This window comes from Salmo trutta, chromosome 33 (assembly GCF_901001165.1).
Source record: "Salmo trutta chromosome 33, fSalTru1.1, whole genome shotgun sequence".
Taxonomy (NCBI): domain Eukaryota; kingdom Metazoa; phylum Chordata; class Actinopteri; order Salmoniformes; family Salmonidae; genus Salmo; species Salmo trutta.
In genome coordinates, this window is record NC_042989.1 from 2,478,898 (window position 1) to 2,498,945 (window position 20,048).

Consider the following 20,048-nt stretch of genomic DNA (forward strand, 5'->3'; position numbering starts at 1 on the left):
AGCAAAGGGGGGGACCAACTCCATATTAATGCCCATGATTTTGGAATGAGATGTTCGACAAGCAGGTGTCCACATACTTTTTGTCATGTAGTGTATTTCCTGAGCTTTCCTATATCTCCTAGATATAAGACAGACACTTCATATGATACATTTTTTGCCATTTATGAATGTGTTATTCAATGCATTTCTCTGGGCTATCGTAGTAAAGGCCCAATTCAATATTCCCTCCCCCAACCTCCTAGACTTACAGGGGTTAAGAGTTGTGCAAGATTGGTAGAAAAAATATTCACAGCTGTAATGGTCGCCAAAGGTGTTCCACCAAATATTAACTCTGGGTGTGAAGACATACGCAATCAATAAGTATTCATGTTTTATTTTATATTAATTAGGACATTTTTCTATAGATCAGTAGGAAAAATGTAATCCTTTTTAGATACAATTTTAAGGCTGCAAAACGTGGAGATTGTGCAAGGGGTGTGTAGACTTTCACTAGCGACTGTATTTAACATATTAGTGTATTTGTATGGGACAATGCTCATGTGGGTCTTAAATCTTCTAGACACGTGGAGTCTATAATTTGCAACCTGACCAGCTCTGCCAAAAGGCAACGATCCAAGGAGGTCCTTTGGGACACCTTCAACCCCTGTGAGGTCGTGATGAGCCTAGGGTTCATGCAGGTGTCGTGTGGCTGGTCAGCCTGCTAGCTGTCCTTGCTAACCTCCTGGTCCTGTTCATCCTGTTGACCAGCCACAACAAACTGACAATCATCCGCTTCCTCCTATGCAACCTTGCCTTGGCAGACCTCTACATGGGCATGTACCTCCTGCTCACCACATCTGTGGACCTCTACATGCGCTCCCAGTCCCACCACTATGCCATCGACTGGCAGACTGGCGCCAGCTGCCAATTGGCCGGGGTGCTCACAGTGTTCGCCAGCGAGCTGTCAGTCTACACGCTGGCTGCCATGTAGTGGTGCTAATGCTAGCGGGCTGGCTGCTGTGCCTGGTGTTAGCTACAAGAGAGTTACCTGTCTGCTCATGGACACAGACTCGACCGCCCGCCATGGTCTACGTGGTAGCCCTGCTTGCGCAGAATGTGTTGGCGTTTGTGGTGTGCACATCTACTGTATGGTGCACAACCAGCAGCATCTGTCGAGCCGAGGGGATGCCAGCATGGCCAAACGAATGGCCGTGGACATCTTCAACTTCTTGTGTCTGTTAGTTCTCCATAATAGTTCTCCACATCACTCCTTTATTCATCCTTATCCAGTTTTATCTAATTGGTTGATCGAATGGAATGACTTTAATTCAAATCCTTCATCCTCCTATGTTTTACCTTCATTCATCCTCATCTTCAAAAATCTTTCTTCATCTGCTCATCCTCATCTTGACACCTGCTTATCTTTTCTTCCGTCTATCCATTCTAGGTGCTGCTGCTGCTGTTCTACCCATGGAACTCGTGTGCCAACCCATTCCTGTATGGTATCCTGACGCGGGCCTTCCACGGGGATGTCCTAATGCTGCTGAGCCGTGTGGGTCTGTGTTAACACCAGGCCCAGCTCTAACGAGGAGCACAGCGCGTCATGGGCAGCTCCGCTGGGGGCAAGAGCAAAGGCGTCCTCCGTCCTGCAACCCAAATGCTGGCACTCCTCAGAAGCAGAGAACGTAGACACACAAAGGAGCAGGTCATCAAACTGGAGGAATCCAAGGTGTTGCCACGCACCAGGGAGAATGAGAACCACAGCCGAGAGAGGCTTGATTCTATTGGTTCTCCAGTTGATTGGGGCAGTGGTTCCCGAACCTCGTACTATGGATGACCCTGTAAAACAACATATTTCACTGCATCTAGCCGGTGTGAGAATACGTTTTTTTTTTTTTTTTATGATGACCAACCAGTTTGTAAATGTTGAATTGAGGAATCAGATTGGACAATGGAAATGGCTCTTTAATTTATATCTTGTGTAATTTGTTTTATTCATGTTGCATATAGAATTTCCGAGTTGACTGGAACTGAAGCAGGTAGCCTAGTGGGGCGGCAGGTAGCCTAGTGGTTAGAGCGTTGGGCCAGTAACCGAAACGCTGCTTGATCGAATCCCCCCCCCCCCAGCTGACAAGGTAAAAATCTGTCTCTGAACAAGGCAGTTAACCCACTGTTCCCCGGTAGGCCGTCGTCGTAACTAAAAAGAAGGCAAAGAGGTGCTACTCACAGCTTGGTTGAGGAACAACGCAACAGAGAACAAAGCAGCAGCAGAAAAAGGAATTTGCAAGAACAGCTCGTGTGTAGCAGTGTATATTCTAGGATTGTCTAACTGTCTTGTGTGTTAGTGATGTTTTGTTTTGCAGGACCTCCTGGATGTAGTTTAAAAAAAGCTGGAAAAAAAGCAATACTCAAGAGAAAAATATATTTAATTCCTTTTTCCAGTTTAAAGTATCATTTTCAGCAAATATACCTCTAGCATTCTTGAGTACTCCAATTGGATCTGTCAAAGGAACAGTTCTTATCCTTCAAGTGTTGCAGAATGGATGATTTACAGGTTGCAGCTAACGATAAACCGTCGCCATGTACGGAACACAAAACCATGTTACCAAAACAGACTAATCCCATGACCCACAATGCATCTTTTTAGGTACACAGAAGCAGAGCACAGTCATATGATGTTTTTTCATAAAGAATAAAAATGACAATGTTGTCAGACTGCATCAGTTATTTTTTTTCTAACGAGTAAAATTTTTCTTGGGAAACCATTGAAATGTACTGGGCTTATACAACAGACTTTTCTTCGAAAATCGACTGAGGTCTCAAAAGAGGTCTAGATATCTTGAGCTTGAAAATCTTTTAAAATGATTCAAATGTTCTATTGTATTTGATTTTCTGGACTAGTTTCCCCATTCAGATCTGGATTTACCCATTTCCATGTTTTTTTTCCTTCATTTTTTCTCAGAGATGGTAAACTAGGTAACCCAGATCCCGTTAAGACCTATTTTCTAACATTCCACTCACTTGACAAAATTTCACGTGAAATACCTGTTAATCATCTAGAAAAAAAAGATAAACTATTCACTCTCTATATAAATACAATTCATTATTTCATGTTCCCTCGCGACAAGAACACATTGTGCATTGTCCTAAACAACAAGCCCCCTTATCAGTACATTTGTTGAGATGATTTATTGCGCTGTTGAGAACAAAATTCCCTCTGCTAAGAAGATGTTTTGAGAAGCTTCCAGTAGGGCAATTTTCATAAAGAAGCATTTTTTTGCACAAAATGTACCAACTGAACGACAACAGTAACCTACAATTGTGACCAACTACACAATGGAGCAGCTAGAAAAAGTATACATCAGTGTTTAGACCTGCAGATGATGTCCATTGCAGAATATATTTATATTTTGTACATACAGTATCTTGTTCACATTGAGTCAATGTTAGTAGTACGGATGCACATTGTACATGTAAAGCACATTTATAAAAACCAAAAAATTTATTTAAAAAATGCTGCAATTTTCATTATATTACCAAGTACAGCCAAAATAGCCAAACTACAGTATGTTGTCATTAGAACTCTGCATCATCATCATCACCAATAGCAGTATTGACTGTTGTTAACTCATGTATAGACTGGTTAAGACTACTATGTGAAATGACAGGACCGAAGTACCTATAAGACCTTTTGGAAGAACATTCAACTTTGCGAGAGAGAAAAGCAGAAAGCATTTATGCTTACCTAACACCTGACTGAACACAAGAGCATTCAGTCGAATACTGAATAGTGAACCAACACTGACACTGGGGGGGGGAAAGAACTGTTGAAAATACATAGAACTAGTAAGTTTCAAGGTCTACACTGCATGAAAGGATATTTTTTTTATCTAGGTGGCATACTGAAGAGCCATTTTGTCTCTACTATGTAAACTAATGTAAGCCTCTTAAATCTATTGATTGAGAATTGTGTGGAAGGTCAATGAACACTGAAGCAAACACGTACTGTAGAAGCACATTAGCTAGTGCTTCGATTAGTCTCAGAGTGCATGAAATCCACTAAGACTGTAATGACTGTACTGAAATAAGGGCACTTATTTCACTTATCTCAAAGTCCTGGTTTACTGAAATGCCAGGATTTACAATGTCAAACTAATCCCCATCATACCACAATATTTGACTCTCACAGACAATCATCTGTTCTACACAATACATTTCTATCTGAACGATCTGTAACGTTGCCCTTGCTGTACGCTGTATCCCAATGGGGTAAGGCCACAAGGCCAAGCCGATCCACTCACAATAAATGAATCATCATATAAAACTAATAGCTCTCCCTCAGTAAGACTAGTCTGGCCAAATCAGCATTTTTAAGAAAACAAACAAATGAACAAAGCAAGATCCTTAACTAGCCTCCATTCTGCTGAGTTTCCCTAGTCTATATCCAGTTTACATCTAGTCATATCCAGTCTACGACTAGTTTAAGCAGAGTCTATATCCAGTTTACATCTAGTCATATCCATTCTACAACCAGTTTAGTCCAGTTTATATCTAGTCTACAAAAAAGTCCAGTCTACAGTCACCGACCAGTTTATTAGGTACACCCATCTAGTACCGGTGTCGGACCCCCCTTTGCCTCCAGAACAGTCTGAATTATTTGGGGCATTCTACAAGGTGCTGGTCCATGTGGACGCGATGGCATCACGCAGTTGCTGCAGATTGGATGGCGGTATATTCATGCTGTGAACAGCCCGTTCCATCTCATCACAAAGATGTTCTATTGGGTTGAAGTCTGGGGACTGTCCAGGTCCAGGGACTGACCAGGCCACTCAAGTAAACTGAACTCATTGTCATGTTCCAGGTAATGTTTTTCCACTCCTCAATTGTCCAGATCACGTGCCCACTGGAGCCACTTCTTCTTGTTTTTAGCTGATAGGAGTGGAACCCGGTGTGGTCGTCTGCTGCAATAGAACCATCCATGACAAGGACCGACGTGTTGTGCCTTCCGAGATGCCGTTCTGCAAACCACTGTTGTACTGCGCCGTTATTTGCCTGATTGTGGCCCGCCTGTTAGCTTGCACGACTCTTGTTGATTCCTTCAAACTCTCTGATCAACAAGCTGTTTTCGCCCACAGGACTGCCGCTGACTGGATGTATTTTGTTTGTCACCTCATTCTCTGTAAACCCTAGATACTGTTGTGCGTGAAAAGCCCAGGAGGCTGGACGTTTCTGAGATACTGGAACCGGAGCTCCTGGCACAGTCGATCATAACACAATCAAAGTTGCTTAGGTCACTTGTTTTGCCCATTCTAACATTCAACTGAACAGTAACTGAATGCCTCGATGCCTGCCTGCCTGCCTGCTTTATATAGCAAGCCACGGCCACGTGACTCACTGTCTGTAGGAACGATCCATTTTCGTGAACGGGGTGGTGTACCTAATAAACTGTCAGGTGGTAGTACATCTAGTCATACCAGTCTACGACCCTTCTATAACCAGTTGGTCTAGTGTAGATCTAGTCTATGTCCAGTCTACGACCACTGTACTTCCAGTCTAGACCCATTCTATGTCAAGTTGATGTCCTATCAAGAATCAGTTATGTCCAGTGTACATTCAGTCTACATCCAATCTATGCACAAACATCGGCCAACTAGTCCTCCGGTACAGTTCTTCAAAGTGCAAAAAGTGACTTTTCTCCCTTCTCCTGTTAAAAAAGCAGTCATCAAATCCTCCTGCCCTCCCAACATCCGTCTGTCTGTGTGTGTGTTCACTGCTGAGCACATTCTCCAGGCTGGTCCTGGTCCAGTGCAGGGCTGCTGCTCTCTGAGAGGCTGCCTGTCTTCTGTTCTATAGGCACCTGGGGGACAGGAGGGACAACGGTCAGAAAGGCAAACACAAGGACACCTATGGAGGCCTACTGCTTATAAGCACTAAAAAATCTCTATAGATCTGTTGTGGAGTCTCAAAACAAGAACTGCAATGCAGCTTGACCCTGTGCTCGTCTAAGCTGTATGTGCGATGTGTGCTGTCTGGGGGGGGGGGGGGAGGCAGGGGTTGAGAACGGAACAGAAGACACATTTCCATTGTTTGCTGTAACTAAATGGACATAAAGTTGTATTGTATAAGAACGTCAGTCAGAGACACGGCCTACTTAAATGAAGGTGTGATTGTCTTTGGCCACAAGATGGTGATCATAGCCCATACAGTGAGATCAGTCATGAGATCCATCTATGTCTCCGTTTAGAGAAGAGAGAAGTCGGAGGTTGCGGAAGGTCTGAGCAGAGGTTGGTGTCGTAGCGCTGCCTACCACGTAAACCAGGTTGTTCTGGTGAGGTGTCTACCCTGGCTGATGCCTTGGATATAGATATAGACCCCTGGGTTGGACTCGGCTCTGGCTAGCCACGCCAGTTACAGGACCACTAGTAGCTGATCCTTGCCAGCTGTCATCTGTCTAACGCTCACTGTGCTCCTGAAGCATTCTACGAATTGTACACGTGGGAATTAACCTGTACACACAGTCTTTACAATATACCTTATATTAACCAATGTGAAGGACATTGACCTTGTTTAAAAATCGTTCATTTTAATGGTCCTTGTGACTCACCTAAAATACTTCTAGGAGAACCGAACCACTGCTATAATTACTACTATAGCGTTTGCTCACTGTATAATAACAGGGCTATCCTACTGTTGTACTGTATGATAACAGGGCTTTCTTACTGTACTATACGTGTGGCCTGGGACCGTATCCATAAAGCGTCTCAGAGTACGAGCGCTAACCTACAATCAGTTTAGCCTTTTAGATCATTATGAATAAGACTATAAGGACAGATCCTAGATCAGCACTCCTACTCTTGAGATGCTTTGTGGATACAGGCCCTGCGTTAAATTGTTGTTTGTGTTGATCTGCAGCAACTGTGTGGACTACTGTGTTAGCTACTGTTAGTGGGAGCCAGAGGGGGATGCTCATCGTGCCTAATTACATGTGTGGACGGGCAAACACACACAGAAAACAGCTCCCGCAGCTGAGCCAGAAGGTTATGGAGGACAACCAACGTGTGTGTGTGTAATTTTACCATGTCAGCCCATTCACAAAAGGCTACAACTCCACGCACAAACACCCTGGTCTATTACCTGGTAGGAGTAGTGTGATTTGTAGTTGATCCACTTCTTGGCGTCTGCCCTGTCCTCTACAGAGAGGGAGCGGACGGTGGCTTTGGAGGCAGAGGCGGCAGGCATGTCGAACTCTACCTCTAGGTGGCTCTGCAGCGAGGCTGGCACTTCCCGGTCCGAACCCAGCTCCAGACGACAGAAGAAGGTGTGGGGGTGACCCAACGCTGCCAGGGGGAGACACAAACGTACATTAAAACACACATGCAGACGAACACATCAACACACACCACGCACGCAAACATACACGTTCATCATCAGCGATCACTCTGGGTCGAGTAGGATTGTCCTCCCGGTGGGTCCGCACATGCAGACACGCACACACACACACAGAGCACAGAAAGGGAGAGCAAATCCTTTCCCTTAAACACGTGTAGATTGGATAGTTGTAAGCGATATTGAAATCTACATCAAACTTATCAGGTGACAACACAACTATTGCTATGCCTATCCAATTTGTTCAGGTCTTCATGAAGTGCCTAGGGGAAGGGGCTAGCAGTTGTCTCTGGACAGGGCCACAGAGAGGGTGAGAGTTGTGCCACAACATCACAACACTGAGCACGGACGGGACGGGCCACCAAGAGGGGTCAAAACAGGAAGTGCCGTGAGGTCAGAGAGAATATCCTCTGTTGTACACACTGTTTTTGGAGAAGAGGACTGTAGCAGTGAAATGTTAACCAGCATACCACCATGCTTCTCTCATTTCTGGTGCAGGGAATTACAGCCCCAGAGTTGGCATCACTGTGTGGACTGTAGCACACATAGAACGATGGGACGAATGAGCATGAAGAAAGAAGAAGGAACACAAAGAAGGAGAGAGAAAGAAAAAGCAAGGCAGACAGAAAGACAAAAGACGGTGCAAACAAAAGAAAGAGAGACAGAAAATGGAGGGCAGGCTTGGCCCAGTTAAGTAGAGAGGGGGAGATGAGGAGGAGGGAGAGGAGCTGAAGCAAGGGCTAAAGAGAGGGGAAAGGGGAAGAAAAGTGAGAGAGGGACGAAAAGTGAGAGAGGGGGACGAGAGGCAGAGGGTAAAGAGAGAAAGAAGAAAGGGGGAGAGAATGAGGGGAGAGAAAAAAAGAGGGGCCCACAATAGAAGGGGGGTGGGGGGGAGGGGTCAGCCCGTGGCAGAGCATGTATTTACAATAGAAGCCTGTGGCCTGTGGGTTTGTGAGGTAATGCATGGTGACAGCCAGGGCTTTGACTGGCCAATCAGTACTCAGGACAGGCAGCCATGCTGACAGCCTATTGAAAGGCCTGAAGGGGGCCGCATTCTGACAGAGACATACCAACACTGGACTGGGGCCAGGGAGAACACACACAAGGGCGAACTCATGCACACGCACAGACACGTGCATGGGTGCACACACACACACACGGGCGCATACACACACGCAGAGGCGCAGATGCACGCAATCATTCACGGATACATGCCTGCATGTACACACACAAACAACTCTACAACACATACGCACACTAGGATATTGACAGTGCCTGGGGTAAGGACTATTGACAGTCTGCACAGTGTAATGACAGCAGAAACAGATCAATGTTCATAATCTCTCAATGCTGGGTGAAATAGAGACATCCCCCATGTCCTGTCCCTCTGAGCTGGGTGAAATATAAACCAGCTCCACTAATACTGACTGGCACTGTGATGAAACCTCAAATGGATCGTCAGAAGAATGAGAATACAAGGGAATGGCCCTGATCCTCCACACATGTAGACACAGATTACGCCTAGTGAAATAGCTAAAGAGGTATTTCAATAGAGATTCTCCATTGAACATTCGTTTTTAGACCAGGCTTTATCTGTGTCCGTGAAACCTACCCATAGTGTCTGAAATGAGCCATCTCTCCGCTGTCAGGTATGACTGGTAAAACAACTATAGACCTAGCCCTTTTCACAGTGACAATAGCAGGGTATCACCTCAAACTCCTTCCCTCCTTAACAAAGGCTTGTGCACTGCTAGTGAAATAGCGGTGTATTTTTGCATTTCTACAGTGAGAATAGAAATAGTTCTTACTGAATATGACTCCAACAACTTCTTACCAGAGTTTTTGTCAGGCAGGCGGCTGAGCCTCCACACCACAGCTTTAAAAGCCTGTTCATACTTGGCCGTGCCAAGGGTCACCCTCATCACTGGCTCTGACCCGGAAGTACTCGCCGTGCCGAAGCTGGCACCCTTGTTGAACCTCGCCTTCAGTGACCTCTCCCCCATCACCCCGTCCCGACGGAAGTTCTTGGCCCAAATCTCAAGGATGGGGTAGCGGATCTAGGGGTAGGCATGATAATCAATGTTAGCAAATGACTGAGGGAAGTGAAGTTCAATAATAAAAAACCGCAAGAGACACAATATCCTATTATTATTTTACCGCCACATTCTCGCAGGGGATGAGGTTCAACGTGTCCCGATTGGACGAGAACCCCTGTGACATCAGCAGCCAGGACTGCAGGGTGACCTCGGCACCGCGGACGGAGGCAACAGTGCGCAGCGTGAAGGGGAGGGTCTTCTCAGCGAAGGCCGTGCGGAAGGCGAGCAGCTGGAAGCGGCGGCAGGGCGGCGGTGTGAAGACAACTTGGCGTGACGACAGGAACTCTAGTTCGTCTGCGTGTTCGTCATGAAGCTCGCAGTCACGCAAGCGGATCCAGCGTGTGGTGGTGTTGGGGATGATGTCATGTCTGGAGACCACCTCCTTACCTTTGACCTAGAGGAACAACATCGGGAAGGGGGTTTAATACTTTCATGTATACAGTTGAAGTCAGAAGTTTACATACACTTAGGTTGGAGTCATTAAAACTCGTTTTTCAACCACTCCACAAATTTCTTGTTTACAAACTATAGTTTTGGCAAGTCGGTTAGGACATCTACTTGTGCATGACACAAGTAATTTTTGCAACAATTGTTTACAGACAGATTATTTCACTTAAAATTCACTGTATCACAATTCCAGTGGATCAGAAGTTTACATACACTAAATTGACTGTGCCTTTAAACAGCTTGGAAAATTCCTGAAAATTAGGTCATGGCTTTGGAAGCTTCTGATTGGCTAATTGTCATCATTTGAGTCAATTGGAGGTGTACTTGTGGATGTATTTCAAGGCCTACCTTCAAACTCAGTGCCTCTTTGCTTGACACCATGGGAAAATCAAAAGAAATCGGCCAAGACCTCAGTAATTGTAGACCTCCACAAGTCTGGTTCAAAATGGGGGGGAATCTCAAAACGCCTGAAGGTACCACATTCATTTGTACAAACAATACAATAGTACGCAAGTATAAACACCATGGGACCACGCAGCCGTCATACCGCTCAGGAAGGTTCTGTCTCCTTGAGATGAACGTACTTTGGTGCGAAAACTGCAAATCAATCCCAGAACAACAGCAAAGGACCTTCTGAAGATGCTGGAGAAAACAAGTACAAAAGTATCTATATCCACAGTAAAAATTAGTCCTATATCGACATAACCTGAAAGGCCGCTCAGCAAGGAAGATGCCACTGTTCCAAAACCGCCATAAAAAAAGCCAGACTACGGTTTGCCACTGCACATGGGGACAAAGATGCTACTTTTTGGAGAAATGTCCTCTGTTCTGATGAAACAAAAATAGAACTGTTTGGCCATAACCATGGTTATGTTTGGAGGAAAAAGGGGGAGGCTTGCAAGCCGAAGAACACCATCCCAACCGTGAAGCACGGGGGTGGCAGCATCATGTTTTCGGGGTGCTTTGCTGCAGGAGGGACTGGTGCACTTCACAGAATAGATGGCATCATGAGAAAGGATCATTTATGTGGATATATTGAAGCAACATCTCAAGACATCAGTCAGGAAGTTAAAGCTTGGTCGCAAATGGGTCTTCCAAATGGACAATGACCCCAAGCATACTTCCAAAGTTGTGGAAAATGGCTTAAGGACAACAAAGTCAAGGTATTGGAGTGGCCATCACAAAGCCCTGAGGGCAGAACTGAAAAAGCGTGTGCGAGCAAGGAGGCCTACAAACCTGACTCAGTTACGCCAGCACTGTCAGGAGGAATGGGCCATAATTCACCCAACTTGTGGGAAGCTTGTGGAAGGCTACCTGAAACGTTTGACCCAAGTTCAACAATTTAAAGGCAATGCTACCAAATACTTACTGAGTGTATGTAAACTTCTGACCTACTGGGAATGTGATAAAAGAAATGAAAGCTAAAATAAATCATTCTCTCTACTATTATTCTGACATTTCACATTCTTAAAATAAAGTGGTGATCCTAACTGACCTAAGACAGGGAATTTTACTAGGATGAAATGTTAGGAATTGTGAAAAACTGAGTTTAAATTTATTTGGCTAAGTTGAATGTAAACTTCTGACTTCAACTGTACATGCATTTCAATGTTTGTACCATTGTCTGAATAAGTGTCTGCAGAACTCCAGGGCCAATATTCTGATGTGTACACATCTCACCATCCAAATCCTCCTCTCATACCAATGATTCAGTGGAAGCTGCTGAGGGGATGACGGCTCATAATAATGGCTGGAATGGAGTCAACGGAATGGCATCAAACGCATGGAAACCACGTGTTTGATGCATGTAATAACATTCCATTGACTCCATTCCAGCCAATATTATGAGCTGTCTCCCACTCAGCAATGGTTCCAATTTGATCCCTACAAAAATCCATCTTTCACACACCTATAAGCTACCCAACATGAACCACCCTCCCCTTTCACTCGTAACTGGACTATTTTAACACGCTCTCCTTCTCTTTTACCTGCACATCATTGAGTCCGAGGCGGCAGCCTGCCGACCCAGAGAGGAAGGCCAGCACGTGCACACGAGTCATCACAAGCTGCTTCAGAATCCTCCCATCTCCCGCAGCGACCGTCCCGTAGAACTCGTCCCTCACCTCCACCTGAACCTCCTCCTCTGTCAGCCCCGCCCCTATGGGCGACCCCGTCAACGCCCCACCCGTCACTGCCGGCAACCGCCTCAGCACCTCCACCAGCGCATGACGAAAACTCAGGAAGTCGTGGTAACAGGTGGTGCCCAGCTTCACCAGCTGCTCGCGGATTGGCTGGTGGGTGACGGGTGACTTCGGCTGGATTCGCCTCCTCTCGCGGTATTGGACGAGGTCCACACTGAGCGTGTGGACGCGGCCGGCTTCTTCGTAGTTCTGCAGGCGGTGTTCAGCTGCCTCGTAGCGAGGGTCCAGTTTCAGGGTCCTGAAGGGTTTTTCCAGACCTTTCTCGTAGAACATCTGGAGCACGCCGTCGTCAGACAGACGGACATAGATAGGCCCCCAGTGGCGTGACGACATGATGTTCTTCTTCTCTGGTATACGGAGCAGCATGGCCCAGCCATCTTGGGGGGTCATATGATCTGGGAGGTAGGGGGCGCTCTCCTCCTCTCCCTCCAACCCATCTTCCTTCGCCTCCTCCGCATCCTCCACTAAGTCATCAGGCAGAGTTGGGCTGCCTGGATCGTCTGGGTCTGTGATCTGGAGGTTTCTCAGCTGATCCAGGTCTAGTCTGTCTAAGGGAGGAGTGACATGGCTGACTGTCTCTTCCCCTCCTCCTCCGGTGGGCTCAAACTCGGAGGAGAAGACTAGAATGGACTCTCGTTTGGCCTCTTGGCTGTGAGAGCTGAAAGACTGGAAGAAAGGAGAGCTAAAGGAGAAGGCACAGGGAGAGCTCTCCAGGTGGTTGGCGGAGCCATTACTCTGGATCGTCTGTGATGCCACTTCCTGTTTACAGTCAAAGTAGGAACTAAAGGGGTTGATGGGAGAGGGCTGGATGTCATTGAACTCTTCACACAGGAAAGGGTTCTTCTTGGTGTAAGGTTTAGTCCTACCGGGGAGCAGGGGAGCGGTTCTAGGTTCAGTCAGAAGGGTTCTAGGAGGGTTTCCATCCGGCGTCAGGTCCAGGAGGTGGCGGTTCTGGTTCTGCTGGTTCCCGTTCTGCTTCCAAACGTTGGGAGGAGAACCAATCAGGTTACTGTTGGCATCCTGGAAGTGGCTGAGATCATCAAATCGAATGTGGGACGGCTGCTCCCGGTGGTGGAGGTGGGGCTTGTCCTCATCGTCATCGTCGAAGGTCACCCAGGATGAGAAGCGTCCAGAGGAAATGGGGGTCTCTGATTGGGTGCCGGGGAGTTTAGTGTTGGAAGTCCAGCTGACTGAATCCATCTCTATACCTTCATCCTCTTGGAACACTGACGAATCTACACAAAAACAAACAGATATTTAAAATATATAAATTCATATTAAATTATAAAACCATATCATATGCATAATATACAGTCATGGCCAAAAGTTTTGAGAATGACACAAATATTAATTTTCACAAAGTCTGCTGCCTCAGTTTGTATGATGGCAATTTGCATATACTCCAGAATGTTATGAAGAGTGATCAGATGAATTGCAATTAATTGCAAAGTCCCTCTTTGCCATGCAAATGAACTGAATCCCCAAAAAACATTTCCACTGCATTTTAGCCCTGCCACAAAAGGACCAGCTGACATCATGTCAGTGATTCTCTCGTTAACACAGGTGTGAGTATTGACGAGGACAAGGCTGGAGATCACTCTGTCATGCTGATTGAGTTTGAATAACAGACTGGAAGCTTCAAAAGGAGGGTGGTGCTTGGAATCATTGTTCTTCCTCTGTCAACCATTGTTACCTGCAAGGAAACACGTGCCGTCATCATTGCTTTACACAAAAAGGGCTTCACAGGTAAGGATATTGCTGCCAGTAAGATTGCACCTAAATCAACCATTTATCGGATCATCAAGAACTTCAAGGAGAGCGGTTCAATTGTTGTGAAGAAGGCTTCAGAGCCCCCAAGAATGTCCAGCAAGCGCCAGTACCATCTCCTAAAGTTGATTCAGCTGCGGGATTGGGGCACCACCAGTACAGAGCTTGCTCAGGAATGGCAGCAGGCAGGTGTGAGTGCATCTGCACGCACAGTGAGGCAAATACTTTTGGAGGATGGCCTGGTGTCAAGAAGGGCAGCAAAGAAGCCACTTCTCTCCAGGAAAAACATCAGAGACAGAATGATATTCTGCAAAAGGTACAGGGATTGGACTGCTGAGGACTGGGGTAAAGTCATTTTCTCTGATGAATCCCCTTTCCAATTGTTTGGGGCATCCGTAAAAAGCTTGTCTGGAGAAGACAAGGTGAGCGCTACCATCAGTCCTGTGTCATGCCAACAGTAAAGCATCCTGAAACCATTCATGTGTGGGGTTGCTTCTCAGCCAAGGGAGTGGGCTCACTCACAATTTTGCCTAAGAACACAGCCATGAATAAAGAATGGTACCAACACATCCTCCGAGAGCAACTTCTCCCAACCATCCAGGAACAGTTTGGTGACGAATAATGCCTTTTCCAGCATGATGGAGCACCTTGCCATAAGGCAAAAGTGATGACTAAGTGGCTCGGGGAACAAAACATCAATATTTTGGGTCCATGGCCAGGAAACTCCCCAGACCTTAATCCCATTGAGAACTTGTGGTCAATCCTGAAGAGGCGGGTAGACAAACAAAAACCCACAAATTCTGACAAACTCCAAGCATTGATTATGCAAGAATGAGCTGCCATCAGTCAGGATGTGGCCAGAAGTTAATTGACAACATGCCAGGGCGGATTGCAGAGGTCTTGAAAAAGAAGGGTCAACACTGTAAATATTGACTCTTGCATCAATTTCATGTAATTGTCAATAAAAGCCTTCGACACCTATGAAATGCTTATAATTATACTTCAGTATTCCATAGTAACATCTGACAAAAATATATCTAAAGACACTGAAGCAGCAAACTTTGTGAAAATTAATACTTGTGTCATTCTCAAAACTTTTGGCCACGACTGTACATAGTATGAAACCATTTCTTGAAACTGAGTGACTAATGCTGCTCATTATCTCGTGCATCCCATCATGAAACAGATCTAGTAGTCTGTCCATGAGAGATTAGTAAAATAATGATTAGGTGAATGAGACCTCTTTATTTAAACCGAACAATCCAAAAATAAGTGGGCAACTTTATTTATACCACATGTCCTCGTATTGTATGAGTCAGCTCATGTGATGAAGGCAACAGATACGATGAAGGCTAACTGCTGCTGCACGGTCACTTTAAATACCAGGGTATAAGGGTATGACACACACAAACATACAAAAACACACTTCCCAATCCAAGAGAATACAACCACAATCAATCAATCCTCGCGGAGAACCTGAGCCCCGGGACCATGCCTCAGGACTACCTGGCCTGATGACTCCTGGCTGTCCCCAGTCCACCTTGTTGTACTGCTGACCCAGCCTGCGGCTATGAAACCCTGACCTGTTCACCGGACATGCTACCTTTATCCAGACCAGCTGTTTTCGACTTTCTCTCTCTCTCTCTCTACCGCACCTGCTGTCTCGACCTCTGACTGCTTGGCTATGAAAAGCCAACTAACATTTACTCCTGAGGTACTGACCTGTTGCACCCTCTACAACCACTGTGATTATTATTTGACCCAGCTGGACACCTATGAAAATCTTGAATAACAATCTGGCTTTAATGGCCATGTACTTATACTTAGAATCTCCACCTGGCACAGCCAGAAGAGGACTAACCACCCCTCAGAGCCTGGTTCCTCTCTAGGTTTCTTCCTAGGTTCCTTCCTTTCTAGGGAGTTTTTCCTAGCCCCCGTGCTTCTGCATTGCTTGCTGTTTGGGGGTTTAGGCTGGGTTTCTGTGTAGCACTTTCTGACATCTGCTAATGTAAAAATGGCTTTAGAAATGAATTTGATTGATTGAAAACAACTACTAGGAGGATTCAAAGGAATACTGGCAGATTCCAATACACAAAGTTGTGCCCAAAGCTACATATTGTGCCTTTAAATGGACAGAGAGGCCTGGATTGTGTGTTCAAATCCAATAAAACGTTTATTGGTCGTGTACACATATTTGAAGATGTTATTGCCGGTGCACCAAAATGCTTGTGTTTCTACTTCCAACAGTGCAGTAATACCTAGCAATACGCACACATCCAAAAAATAAAGAACTAGCAAAACGAGCAATGTCTCAGAGAGAGAGAGAGAGAGAGAGAGAGAGAGAGAGAGAGAGAGAGAGAGAGAGAGAGAGAGAGAGAGAGAGAGAGAGAGAGAGAGAGAGAGAGAGAGAGAGAGAGAGAGAGAGAGAGAGAGAGAGAGAGAGAGAGAGAGAGAGAGAGAGAGAAAGAAAGAAAGAAAGAAAGAAAGAAAGAAAGAAAGAAAGAAAGAAAGAGAGAGAGAGAGAGAGAGAGAGAGAGACACACACACACAATACCTGACCACTGTGACTGACCCAAACTTAAGGAAAGCTTTGACTAATGTACAGACTCAGTGAGCATAACCTTGCTATTGAGAAAGGCCGACTGCATGCCAGGCCTAATAGCCCAACATCAGTGTCTGTAGTAGGAGTATTCTGTAGTAGGAGTATTTTAAGGATGTCACAATGTAGAATGTTTTAACATTGTAGAAGGAGTATTTTATTTACTCCCCCCCCCCCCCCCACACTTTGCTGCGGGGACTTGCTTTCATTCAGCCACAAGAGCATTAGTGAGGTCAGACACTGATGTTGGGCGATTAGGCCTGGCATGCAGTCGGCGTTCCAATTCATACCAAAAATGTTCGATGGGGTTGAGGTCAGGGATGAATGTCCTTTGGGCGGTGGACCATTCTTCGTACACACGGGAAACTGTTGAGTGTGAAAAACCCAGCAACACTTTTGTCTTGTCCATTCACCCTCTGAATGGCACACATACACAATCCACGTCCCAAATGTCTCAAGGCTTAAAAAAAAACTTCTTTAACCTGTCTCCTCCCCTTCATCTACACCGATTGAAGTTAATTTAACAAGTGACGTCAATAAGGGACCACCTAGATTCACCTGGTCAGTCTATGTCATGGAAAGAGTAGGTGTCCTTAATGTTTTGTATAATATAATGGTGTGTTTAGACAGTATATGAATAGAAAAGGTGTGTACAGCAGTAGTTATATAGGATGACCATGACTAGAATACAGTATTTACATATGAAGTGGTTAAAACAGTATGATGATATAACCCGGGTGATATAGCCCGACAGGATGCTCTCAATGGTACATCTGTAGAAGTTTGTGAGGGTCTTATGGGCCAAGCTAAATTTCTTCCGCCTAATGAGGTTGAAAAGGCGCTGTTGCGCCTTTTTCACCATACTGTCTGTGTGAATGGACCATTTCAAGTCGTCAGTGACATACACTCTGAGGAACTTGAAGCTTTTCACACTCTCCACTGCAGCCCTGTTGATGTGGATAGGGGCGTGCTCTCTCTGCTGTCTCCTGTCACCCACAATCATCTCCTTCATTTTGTTGACATTGAGGGAGAGGTTATTTTCCTGGCACCACTCCGCCAGGGCTCTCGCTATCTCGTCATTGATGGTAATCAGGCCTACCACTGTTATGTCATCAGAAAACTTGATGATTGAGTTTGACCTGTGGCCACGCAGTCATGGGTGAACAGGGAGTACAGGATGGGGTTGAGTGTTTATACTGTGCGTGTGTGTGTGTGTGTGTGTGTGTGTGTGTGTGTGTGTGTGTGAGAGAGTGAGTGAGTGAGTGAGTGAGTGAGTGAGTGAGTGAGTGAGTGAGTGAGTGAGTGAGTGAGTGAGTGAGTGAGAGAGTGAGAGAGAGAGAGAGAGAGAGAGAGAGAGAGAGAGAGTGAGAGAGTGAGAGAGAGAGAGAGAGAGAGAGTGAGAGAGTGAGTGCGCGCGCATGTATGCATACATGCGTGCGTGTGTGCATATTGTACAATCACAATAGGATCGCTGACTCGGGAAGTTGTGTTTGGTTGAATCCTTCTGTGTCAGCAGCCACAGGTCTTCCCCATACCGCTCTCTAAACTTCTACTACATACTATAGATTACAGACATTCAAAAGGAAAAGCGGAGGAAAATCACACTTGAACTGAAGGAAACCAACTGTTGTAAAATTGCTAAGGAATTCCTTTAGACCATTACTAAAAGTTGAACATATATACCAATTAGTACAAAAGTGAGATATCTCAGTGTGGCCTAGGTTCTGTCTGTCAGTCCGTCTTTCTCTTCCTATAGATTAGTATCAAGGCTCCTTGTGAGTGAACTGAATGTCTTCTCCTTTCTCTCTTTCCCCTCCATTCCTCCGCTCAGAATGTATCAGTCTTCCACACTCTGTTCTAATAGAGAGGGAGAGCGTGAGAAAGGATAAGAGAGAGGGGGGAAGAGAGAAGAGATTGAGGAAGAAGAGTGGGAGGGACAGACAGACAGACAGACAGACAGACAGACAGACAGACAGACAGACAGACAGACAGACAGACAGACAGACAGACAGACAGACAGACAGACAGACAGACAGACAGACAGACAGACAGACAGACAGACAGACAGACAGACAGACAGACAGACAGACAGACAGACAGACAGACAGACAGACAGACAGACAGACAGACAGACAGACAGACAGGATAAATGTTCGGCCTCTGAGCACAGACAATACAGGCCGAACTCTGCTGTACGAGTGTGGCAAACTAATTTGCCAAGCAGAGGGACACACAGACACACACAAGGCCATGCAAGGCTGTTGAGGCTCCAAGGTCATGTTGCCATAGAGATACATACCTGACATGGTCATAATTCACAGTTCCCCCAGGCAAGCTAACTAACCCTACAGTACAACAAGGTTCCATTCAAACCAACACAATACTAATCCGCTGGGCTTTCAACTAGCTGCTGCCTTTGTAGTCTATTCACCCCCATTCACACTACATTACCCATGATTCACTGCTGTTGGGCTCTCTACAGGAATCCCTTCTTGTACTACTCACTATGCACATTCTAATCCCATGTTACTGGACCCACCCATAACCGCGGCCATACTCTGGACCTGGATATTACCAAAGGGCTTTCTATTGACATATCCTCTATTGTTGATGTTGCTTTATCTAATCACCACTGTGTGTTTTTTACTACCTTGTACAGGGTAATACTGAACGCATTATTAAGAAACACTACCTTACCTCTGAAGTTGCTACAGATTTTATTGAGTGTATGAACAATACTCCACCACCTATTCTGCCTTCCTCGTGATGATTTAGTTGATAACATTAATAGCAAATTAAGGGGAACCATTGATGCCACAGCTCCAGTAAAGTTGAAAAAGGCCACATCCAAACAGAGAACCCCTTGGATGATCGAGCAGAAATTGCAGAAAGGCAGAGCGGAAGTGGAGAAAGTCGAAGTTGCAGGTCCATTAGGATATTCTGAGAAAGCAACTTGGCATATATAACAAGGCAATTAGAAATGCCAGACGGGCTCAAGTTGATCGCTAATAAATCAGAATAATCTGAGTGTGTGCTTCGATCATTAATGGCCTGATAAATCCTACCTCTGCAAACCTATGTGAACTTTCCACGACATCTAAATGTGATGAGTTTGAGGCATATTTCAGAGATAATAAAAAAACATTAGGCTGGGTATCAGTCAAGCAAGACATGATGAGAAGTTTGATGTTATGTGCCCTAGCCTATCACGTGAAGGCACTATGGAGTTATTTTCCCTGGTTGACACAGAAATGCTCAGGAAAGTGCCATCACAACTTAAGCCTTCCATCTCCCTTCTTGAGATCCTACTTCCACCACCTTCTTCAAAACAGTTGTTAATTGCATATCTGATGAAGTACAAGCTTTTGTTAAATCACTCCCTGTTCACAGGCACTTTCCCCACTGCATTAAAAACTGCTATGGTGAAACCCCTTCTGAAGAAAAGTCATCTTGATTCTTCAGCTTTTAGCAATATCCAAACGTCCATTCTTAAAAAATAATTTCTCCACAATTTTGCCTAAGCGCCAACTGTATTTTTTTTAAATTCCAATCTGGTTTTCGGGCACACCACAG

General features: G+C 45.4%; 1 protein-coding gene and 1 pseudogene across 5 annotated transcripts in view; one reads left to right on the forward strand and one right to left on the reverse strand.

Annotated features, from left to right (window-relative positions):
- The first annotated feature begins 297 nt into the window (after nucleotides 1–297).
- Nucleotides 298–970, forward strand: LOC115172056 (lutropin-choriogonadotropic hormone receptor-like; annotated as a pseudogene).
- Nucleotides 971–2,387: 1,417 nt separating this feature from the next.
- Nucleotides 2,388–20,048, reverse strand: part of ston2 (stonin 2) — a 50,250-nt gene continuing 32,589 nt past the window's right edge. For all 5 annotated transcript variants that reach the window (XM_029729389.1, XM_029729388.1, XM_029729390.1 and 2 more), the window contains 5 exons: nucleotides 11,897–13,344; nucleotides 9,523–9,855; nucleotides 9,200–9,422; nucleotides 7,114–7,316; nucleotides 2,388–5,836 (listed from right to left, as the gene is read on the reverse strand). In XM_029729389.1, coding sequence (XP_029585249.1) covers nucleotides 5,747–5,836; nucleotides 7,114–7,316; nucleotides 9,200–9,422; nucleotides 9,523–9,855; nucleotides 11,897–13,344 — 2,297 coding nt within the window. In that variant the 3' untranslated portion in view covers nucleotides 2,388–5,746. The remainder of the gene's footprint in view (nucleotides 5,837–7,113; nucleotides 7,317–9,199; nucleotides 9,423–9,522; nucleotides 9,856–11,896; nucleotides 13,345–20,048) is intronic.